Below are 10,244 nucleotides of genomic sequence, written 5' to 3' on the forward strand. Positions count from 1 at the left end.
AATTGTTTTCCGATTTTTCGCGTTCATCGGTTGTCTTTAAAAACCTCAAAGTAAGGGAAACGTATCATGGATACGTTAGCTTCCGAAGCGATTTCTAAAAGGACTTTCGTCTTGAGACTCCAGTAACTCTCTCCTAAGAAAGAGGTGCTCAGTCCTTCTTTAGCTGTTTGTCGTGAAGAACTTAAATGAGCATTTTTCATCAAAAAGGCGATAATGATCTTTGCGATTGGTACCTTGAAACAGAACGGACAGCAGTTGTTTTTGATTGGGTGCGGGGAAGCAGCTTCCAATATTCATTTCCTCGTTAAACAAACGACCATCAGCTTGGTCGAAGTCAAAGAAATTGTAGACCACGCGGTAGTCGGCAGCCTTGAAGAAATATGTTTGAAGATCTAATTATAATTTTAATTTTTTGTGGCTCCTGGAGTCGTTTATAAACTTATAAATAAAATTTTCGGCTGAGACCCAGAATAGTTCTTTTTATAAAATAACCTTGGCCATCTTGTTGAAATGTTGCCTCCCCGCTTCAGCTGTGGATCCGTTTTCTCTCCCACTAAAGAGTTTATGAACTCATCAGTGGCGGCGCTAGGGGGTAGGCCAGGTAGGCCACTGCCTACCTTAAAATTTTTAGGGACCCAAAATCACCCTATAAGGGGCCTCAAATTGATCTAGAAAGGGTCTCAAAAGTGTCCCAAGAGATAAAATTATTTATAAATAACAATGAAACAATTGTCTTGTCGATAATGTATTTAGAAATTTTTGGGGTATCTCCTAGTAAATAAAACCAGTTCTGTTATATTTGGACTCGTTTTATCGTTGTTAGAACTTTTTTGTTCGTCATGTACATCACTACTTTATTTTATTGAAGCATTTCGTTGAGAAAAGGGTCGGGGGCCCATTTATTTGGTTTGCCTACCCTCGCGAAAATTCCTGGCGCCGCCACTGGAACTCATTCTTAGGCATTGGCTGAACTAATCCAGGGCAACATTTCAACAAGCTGGGCAAGCGTAAAGACATTTTATAAAATCAACTATTTTCAAAACGAATTTACTAAAAGATAGCAGTGGCCCGTTAGCACTCAAAAATGACGAGTACTCTGACTCGCTACACTCGTTTTTAGGTTCTTAGCCGGGGATGTAAATTTCATGGGGTGTAAATTTGGGACATTTTTTGCCTTTGATAGTTATTAATCCGATAATACTATGGCCCAAAAAGTACTATCGAAGTGCCATTTCGGGATTTTTGAGAGGCGTAGTTTCACGTTGTCTTGAAATTTCTAGTAGCCGACTTAAAACAGAATCTGTTATTGTCAAATTATAGTATTTAAAATTCCGTTAAATTTATTATTTTGTAAGTTGTAAAAAAATGCTAAGTATTTTTTTATTTCAAACAGCTTAGAAATCGAGATACTTAGGCTAAAATTGAGGGCTTGAGTCGGACACTGCTAGAAATCTAAGACTTGTAATTTTGGGCCGAATAGCGAGTCAAATTTGCCAAGACTCGGTACACGACTCTAAACGCTATTCACACGAGCAAACAATTTTTAAACCGAGTTGTTCCGTGTAAATGGAGATGTTATGTTCACAACCTGTTGAACACACAACGCTTTTGTTGGCTAAGTTTTGAAGAACGGCGGGTTTTTTTGTAACCGAGGCTTAGCACCAAATATCTTATAATTTTCGTACATATCCCTTTGATTACACAAAACTAAATGATAATATTAATATTAAATACCTTTATTGATATAAATTAACATATTTTATAGAAGAAGGGGTTATTTGTCAAATAAATGTTTACTAGTAATTTTCTTCACCGGGTAATGCGTGAAAGCGTGGATCACGCGAATGAAAACGCTACATGTTTATAAACCCTTATTTACACCCAAAAATAAAACTAGTCAACTAAAGTTCTACCGGCCGGGACTATAGTGGCGTAGTCTTGTAATCCCAATCGTCTGGGAGACAGAACTTGTGCATAGTCGTTTAAGGACGACCACCAATCCCCCAACGGTTGATTGTTACCCTTCAGCCACATGTCCCATCCCTATCCCCAAGTATCACCCTATTGGCGTGACCGTAACACATATCTCGCCCCTGATTAATCAGATGGACGAGAGGACTGAATTGTCATACACATCGCAATCGCTAATAAAAAAATTTTCAACTGAGAGCTCTGCTATGAGCAGACAGCGATGAAAGATCGAGAACAAAATCCTTTAATCGAAACAGGTTTCAATATTTTCAGGTTTAATTTGTTTCCTTTGGGGTCTTTAATTTTCAACTTAGAGGGATCTTAATAGAGTGTTTTGGGTCCCCATAATTTAATCTTTTTAGGCCCCTTTTATAACTTAAGTAGGCAGCAGCCTAGCCTTGCCTATTGCTGACGCCGCCACTGCACTGCCTTTATTGATTTATACGGAATTATATCTCTAGAAACGTTGAGAGAGGCCCTGGGGAATACAGCCCCATCATGTTTTTGAATAGGGACTATGGCCCTTCACCACTCCGCCGGATCGGTGCCAATGCGGGCTAACTCTTACCTTGGAGGTATTGGTCAGATAGCCGGTGATGGTCAAACTAACCGGGGATTGATAGTTACGATCGCCTTCGGTTATGGCTTCGATTTTGCTCTAGAAAAAATGTTTTTAGAAGGAAGATTCTTTGTTGGGAATAGTGGTGAGCCACTGTTTACATACCGCCATAAAATAATACGTGTAGATGACTTTGTTGTAAATATTTCGACTTAGATCCAGTACTTGATTGTCCTTGACGGATTCCCATATATCACAAAATACGCTTCGGTAATAGCCCTAGAATGTTGCTTCATTAAATCAGATTTTGAATGATAAAACAATCTTTTACTGTCGTACTCGGCCGATGTAATAATATTCTCCGTCCATTAGCATAAAGTCCCTGGGCTCTTTCATAGCGCCAACTAGACCCAACGTTTTCTCGGAGGCGGAATTCAGAATCGGTTCGATCAAACACCCATCTTTCGTTATATTGTAGGACACCCCTAAATATTTCCCCTTAAGTTAATTAATTCAAAGGGTTAAACGGGAACGGCCAAGCTTTTCCAAATATCACCTTATTTACATATCAAAAGATCAACAAGACGTTCAATATACTTACACGTACCTTATTTTGTCTTGAAGAAATAGATTTTGACCTAAAAAGTTGAAACGCAAAATAACGCCAAGTATTTGGGTTTGAATTTTCGCCACCATAAGGTGTATCGCCAGCGCCAGCAGCACCTTAGTGAGCGATTTGCGAACAATCCAAACTTTTAAAATCTCGCAATTTAGGCTTAGGTCTCGTATAACTGGAACGCCCCGCACGTGTAAAACAAATTTTTCGCGTCTTCAGCAGCGCGCGCTTTTATGTTGTTTTTCTGTTTCACTGATTTCTCACCAGGTGTCGCGGCGGACGCGCGCTTTTCAATATCCCGAAATTTCTTTATTTTATTAAAAATTAACCGCTTAATATTTTTTGATGCGGTTTTCGCCATAAATTTTAGTTTTTAACGGGCTATAGGGCTATCTAACTGGTTAAAGCTTGACCGTTCACGTTTAATTAATCATGTTAGGTAACGTACCCGTATTGAAATCTTGTATTTCGGTGTAAGTAGCGGTGTCTATCCTAACGAGAGAGTAAAGATTGTCGTACCAGACTTTCTGTAAAACGACGGACGTTTGTAATGATATTTCGGATTGTCGTATATCGTACAATTCCGCCACAAACGAATACTGTCCTTCAATTCCAGGTAGCGTTTGGTCGGCTGGTACTCGAAGACCGCTGCATCCAATTCCAGTTGGTAACTACAAATCCAATATTTTAGTAGATATCCCATCGGTATTTCACGTATTACGCTTACCCTAAAATCTAATTGACTAGAAACATTCGGGTTAAAGTAAAGGAAATCCAAAGTTACGTTCAAAGTCGAGGTTATATCACTGTCGAGTCCGTAGGTACCCATCGCCGTCACTCTAATTGGGATGGGGATGTTCGAGCGAACCGCGTTTTTCCATTTTGAATCTACGATTTTCGGAGAGTTGTAAAGACAGATTGAAGTGACGTTTAAATTAGAGACAATCGTAACAAACCGGCGAAGAAATAAGTGATGTCGACCTTTTCTTCGATGTCCTCGCCTTTGAAAACGTTCACTTTAATTCCACGAATGATAGTTTCTTTGACAAACACCTAAAGAGAGCCATTAACTCGAGCTGACTTCACCCGGGATAACCATTCCTACCGGTTTGTTTTTAGTGGGTCTCCATATTAGGGCCGATGGTCCCACTATCTGGTTCTTCTTATCCAGCCAGCCCCAATAACTCCAATCCATTTCGAGGATCGGTAATTCGGTAAAATCATAAACGGTACATTCGGGATGGCCACCTTCGTTTCATATTTTTATTAAACGACTTACAAGGAGACTACCCGAGGTGTTACACACCGATTTTGTTCAAACTCGGGGGATTGGTAGACCTTCGTGTAACTTGAAAAATCCTAAAGGGATTTTATTCAATGGGCAACGGGTTTGCCATGGCAAAGAAAAATGTTTTTGACAACATAAAATGGAAATTTTCCCATTGAAAATAATATGGGATTTTGACCGATTCCAATGTGAAACATTTTACAATATTGAAAAAAAAATACCAAAATTATAAAAAAAATTATAAAAATTGACGAAAAAAATCAAAATTGATCACATTTTGATTAATTTTTTTTATTTTTTTCACAGGGAAATCGGTCAAAATCCCATGTTATTTTCAATGGGAAAATTTCAATTTTATGTTGTCAAAACATTTTTCTTTGCCATGGCAAACCCGTTGCCCATTGAATAAAATCCCTTTAGGATTTTTCAAGTTACACGAAGGTCTACCAATCCCCCGAGTTTGAACAAAATCGGTGTAACACCTCGGGTAGTCTCCTTGTTAGTATTGCTTTTCGGAGAGTTAGTAATATACCTGTCTTGGTGAAAACAACGGCTTGTTTCATGTGACTGAAGTAGAAGAGCGACGAGACGTCAGCGTGGTCCACGTCCACTCGTCCCCTCTTACCGTCCATGTCGTGGTATTCGTCCACGAAGAAAGTCCGAGTTTTGTCCTATAACGGAACGGGGTAATAATACGCTATGGATCAACTTTTTCCCTCCGTTAGAGCGGAAGTACATAATATATATCATACGAGAGAATTATACATCTGCCTATTCGGCTAACATATAAGGATTTTAGACTAGTGGGGATAAAAATGAAACTATTAAAACAAGAAGGGCAGCCAAAATTTTGCTTTACCCGTCAGAATTAAAATAGGAGTTTATTACCACTTGAGTTATATGACTTTGGCCGACGACAACAGAGTCTTTGACTAGTTTAAAATATTTTAATTGATAATATCATCAAATGACGCGTTAATTTGAGATAAAGATTCTGAATCAGAACTTGCATGAGGCGCAGTGGACTCTCGGAACTCTGGATTTTCTACAAGCATGTGATTTTGGGGGGGTTTTACAATCTGCAGGGCCGTTTTTACGCACAGGCAATCTAGGCTGCAGCCTAGGGGCCCGCACCACAAAAGGAAAATGTTAAAAATGTCATAAAAATCTTTAATAGTCTTATCAGGGTTTAGTCATAAAAATTTCTTTAAAATACGATTTCAGGATTCCCCCAGAAGGGCCCGCACCACAGGTCAGCCTAGGGGTCTACAGATCATAGATTCGGCCCTGCTTGTCTGTCAGTCTACGCTGCGAACGCGTACGCATTTTATGGGCAAAGTGGAATTAGGGAAAAGCTCTTTCCAAAAGCACCCTCTTTTTGTCATTGGGTGTAGTATAAACATTTTATAATTTGCGTAAGTATCGAGCGGGACTCGAACCCGAGACCTCCTGTACGATAGGTGAGCGTTCTACCACAGAACCACGGACATATGTTACCGCTCGATGAAAATTAGAAACTCTTCCGAGGATAGGTATATTTTGGCTTTAATAAAATGGGAATGATGAATGATGAATTTATGATACGCCATATTCGCCTTTATTTATGAATATTTAGGTTAACTTTTCACTAGTCAATTTGACTAGTGAGCCCCCAGATTTCGATTAATTTTAGTAGTTGGAGCATTTATTTTAGTTGTCAAATGCCGTGACTAGTTAAATTTCCTCCGTTCTTCAGGAAAATATTTTCCATTTTACAAAATCGAGCTTATAACCAAGGAGTGTTATAACACTCTTTTTCGCGGTCTTTTCGACCCCTCTTTTTGGCCGCCCGCCAGTCGGCCATTACCTGGAACCACCGGTGGGGGGGTCTAGGCTCGGGTTTTTTTTTCCCAGCATATAGAGAATGGGGGTTAAGGGGGGTAAACTCAACATGAACGCGCCCAGCAAAATTAAAAAAAAAGAGTGTTATTATTATGGCACTTCTCTCGTAAGATAAATATTATTCATTTCTAGGTATAATTACGTACCGAAGCGGCATTCGTAACTTCAACGTGACTCTGGCTACCTATTAGTTCTATGCTATTGTAATCGGGAAACACTGGCTCTAAAAGTTGAATATATTGAAATAATTATGCGTTTAATAACGAGTGTACTTCGTGCCCTACATTCGCTACCTTAACGATAAATTGCTTACCTTGGGAATCAACGGACAGCACCCTAAAGACGAGCAGAAAAAACAGCGAGGATGCTAAGTTCATCCCTAGTTTTTTCATGACCTTTTGTTTAAACTATAATTTATACGCTATCAAATTTAGGTTAATTAGAACAACATTAAAAATAATCGATTCTACAATTGAGATTCCGCTAAGGGAAGAGAGGCGATTGAAATTGCTACCGATTCCGCCTACTACTCTACGCCCTTTTAGATAAAGATCTTACTTAATGTCTTCTCATTATTGTTATCATATCACTCAGATAAATATTTTCAATTTATTCATTTCACTATTGTTTCGTCGCATTCTTGTTGCGTAGATTGCGCTAACGCGTTATCAATAATAGATGTTTTTGAATTCGATACAGACCTTCAATGGCATTTTTTCCGTCAAGACGAAAGTGTCGGCTGCTAAAAATAATCTCTAAAATCGACTAATGAGGAAATATTTACTCCGACTACGTCGTAGATGGCGCCACGCAACACTATTTTATCTAATAACGGCACGCGACGCATGCTCGATGATACGTGACACCGTGCATGGGGGAAAGTCCCCTAGTGTTGTGTAGCGGTGGTCACTGGGTCGAAGACCAGTTTATTAATTGCTCAGACCAGTTTTTTTATTCAAACACTAGGGGTTCACTGGTCCATAGGACCAGTTTATTATTTCCACCTAGTTATGAAAATTCAGCTTGGACCAGTTCAGCTTTATCATTGTGGATAAGTGACGAGGGGTAAGACAGTCTCAGATAATCTGTACACCGAGTTCGTGCATTTAGCACTGTTAAAGGTACATATTTTCAAGAGTTCGTGAGTTCCATTTAGCACTGTCAAAGGTACGGCAGTGTACACCGAGTTCGCATAGTGTCTTACCACTTAAATAATTGTAAATGTAGGGGTCCGAAGGTCACAAGGACCAGTTTAAAAAAAAACCTTATTTTCAAGCCTGCTGCCGACACTTCCTACGAAAATGGCGCTGGATAGAAACGTCCGCTAGGGCTCCCTGTCAGAGATGCTGTTATGATAGATGTACGAAACACGACCAGGGATAATCTGTAAAATTAATAGTGTGAGTGACGCTTGTTTGATTAACATTTTTAATAAATAAAACCAACTACCATTTATGAACCAAAAAATTAAGGTAAATAAAGTTGTTAGCTTTCATTTAAAACCAATAGTTCTTTTTATAAAATAACCTTGGCCATCTTGTTGAAATATTGCCTCCCCGCTTCAGCTGTGGATCCGTTTTCTCTCCCACTAAAGAGCTTATGAACTCATTCTTAGGCATTGGCTGAACTATTCCAGGGCAACATTTCAACAAGTTGGGCAAGCGTAAAGACATTTTATAAAATCAACTATTTCCTTTACTTACATACAAGCAATGGAGTGACGTATTTCCTTTTCCCAATCTTTCGCGAGATACAATCAGGTGTCTTACTTATTTCCGCGTTATGTTACTTATGGTAACACCCCTAATGCTGAACACAAATTCTTCGAGTTCCTATATATTCATTTCAAACATGAATATCGAACTGCTTTAGTTATTTTGGTCTCAATCGCTTCAAAATTTGTTTTGATGGGCAACGTTTCGAAAGTTGGCTATTTTCATTCCTAATGGTTTTGATTAAACAAATATAGATACAAACTATCTTGGGTTATGATAATCAACTGATTTTGGACTAGTAGGTATTATTCTAAGAGTTATAAGTAATTTTGTTGGCCGATGGCTATATAGTTCGATATTCATGGTTGAAATGAATACAATCACGGTAGAAGCCTCTCGAGATATCTGCACTTTCAATAAATTAGAATTTGAACTTTCACTAAATCAAAATATCAACTTTCACTAAATCTAAATATCAACTTTCACTAAATCTGTATATCACATTTCACTATATCTAAATATCAACTTTCACTAAATCTAAATATCAACTTTCACTGAATCAAAATATCACCTTTCACTAAATCTAAATATCAACTTTCACTAAATCTAAATATCAACTTTCACTAAATCTAAATATCAACTTTCACTAATTCAAAATATCACCTTTCACTAAATCTAAATATCAACTTTCACTATCACTAAATCTAAATATCAACTTTCACTAAATCAAAATATCAACTTTCACTAAATAAAAATATCAACTTTCACTATTTCAAAATATCACCTTTCACTAAATCTAAATATCAACTTTCACTAAATCTAAATATCACATTTCACCAAATCAAAATATCAACTTTCACTAAATCTAAATATCAACTTTCACTAAATCTAAATATCAACTTTCACTAAATCTAAATATCAACTTTCACTAAATCTAAATATCACCTTTCACTAAATCTAATATCAACTTTCACTAAATCTAAATATCAACTTTCACTAAATCTAAATATCAACTTTCACTAAATCTAAATATCAACTTTCACTAAATCTAAATATCAACTTTCACTAAATCTAAATATCAACTTTCGCTAAATCAAAATATCACCTTTCACTAAATCAAAATATCACCTTTCACTAAATCAAAATATCACCTTTCACTAAATCAAAATATCACCTTTCACTAAATCTAATATCAACTTTCACTAAATCTAAATATCAACTTTCACTAAATCTAAATATCACCTTTCACTAAATCTAAATATCAACTTTCACTAAATCTAAATATCAACTTTCACTAAATCAAAATATCACCTTTCACTAAATCTAAATATCACCCTTCACTAAATCAAAATATCACCTTTCACTAAAACTAAATATCAACTTTCACTAAATCTAAATATCAACTTTCAAGTAGCTATTAAATATTCTAATTTAATGAAAGTTAAATATTCTAATTTAATGAAAGTTAAATATTCTAATTTAATGAAAGTTAAATATTATAATTTAATTAAAGTTAAATATTCTAATTTAATTAAAGTTAAATATTCTAATTTAATTAAAGTTAAATATTCTAATTTAATTAAAGTTAAATATTATAATTTAATTAAAGTTAAATATTATAATTTAATTAAAGTTAAATATTCTAATTTAATGAAAGTTAAATATTATAATTTAATGAAAGTTAAATATTCTAATTTAATTAAATTTAAATATTCTAATTTAATGAAAGTTAAATATTCTAATTTAATGAAAGTTAAATATTCTAATTTAATGAAAGTTAAATATTCTAATTTAATTAAAGTTAAATATTCTAATTTAATTAAAGTTAAATATTCTAATTTAATTAAAGTTAAATATTATAATTTAATTAAAGTTAAATATTATAATTTAATTAAAGTTAAATATTCTAATTTAATGAAAGTTAAATATTATAATTTAATGAAAGTTAAATATTCTAATTTAATTAAATTTAAATATTCTAATTTAATGAAAGTTAAATATCCTAATTTAATGAAAGTTAAATATTATAATTTAATGAAAGTTAAATATTCTAATTTAATGAAAGTTAAATATCCTAATTAAATGAAAGTTAAATATTCTAATTTAATGAAAGTGAAATATTCTAATTTAATGAAAGTTAAATATCCTAATTTAATGAAAGTGAAATATTCTAATTTAATGAAAGTTAAATATTCTAATTTAATGAAAGTTAAA

The 10,244-nt window shown here is 35.2% G+C and overlaps 1 protein-coding gene across 1 annotated transcript in view; it reads right to left on the reverse strand.

Annotated features, from left to right (window-relative positions):
- Positions 1 to 6,829, reverse strand: part of LOC149935990 (uncharacterized) — a 21,721-nt gene extending 14,892 nt beyond the window's left edge. The window contains exons 1-12 of the mRNA XM_090153233.1: positions 6,629 to 6,829; positions 6,462 to 6,538; positions 4,967 to 5,105; positions 4,252 to 4,394; positions 4,103 to 4,199; positions 3,874 to 4,034; positions 3,595 to 3,817; positions 2,870 to 3,015; positions 2,696 to 2,809; positions 2,540 to 2,629; positions 234 to 369; positions 45 to 163 (exon numbers count right to left, since the gene is read on the reverse strand). Of these exons, the coding sequence (XP_090009359.1) occupies positions 45 to 163; positions 234 to 369; positions 2,540 to 2,629; positions 2,696 to 2,809; positions 2,870 to 3,015; positions 3,595 to 3,817; positions 3,874 to 4,034; positions 4,103 to 4,199; positions 4,252 to 4,394; positions 4,967 to 5,105; positions 6,462 to 6,538; positions 6,629 to 6,707 (1,524 nt within the window). The 5' untranslated portion in view covers positions 6,708 to 6,829. The remainder of the gene's footprint in view (positions 1 to 44; positions 164 to 233; positions 370 to 2,539; positions 2,630 to 2,695; positions 2,810 to 2,869; positions 3,016 to 3,594; positions 3,818 to 3,873; positions 4,035 to 4,102; positions 4,200 to 4,251; positions 4,395 to 4,966; positions 5,106 to 6,461; positions 6,539 to 6,628) is intronic.
- Between the last annotated feature and the right edge of the window lie 3,415 nt (positions 6,830 to 10,244).

Source organism: Leiobunum rupestre, chromosome 7 (genome assembly GCF_980474605.1).
Source record: "Leiobunum rupestre chromosome 7, qqLeiRupe1.1.hap1, whole genome shotgun sequence".
In the NCBI taxonomy this organism is placed as follows: domain Eukaryota; kingdom Metazoa; phylum Arthropoda; class Arachnida; order Opiliones; family Sclerosomatidae; genus Leiobunum; species Leiobunum rupestre.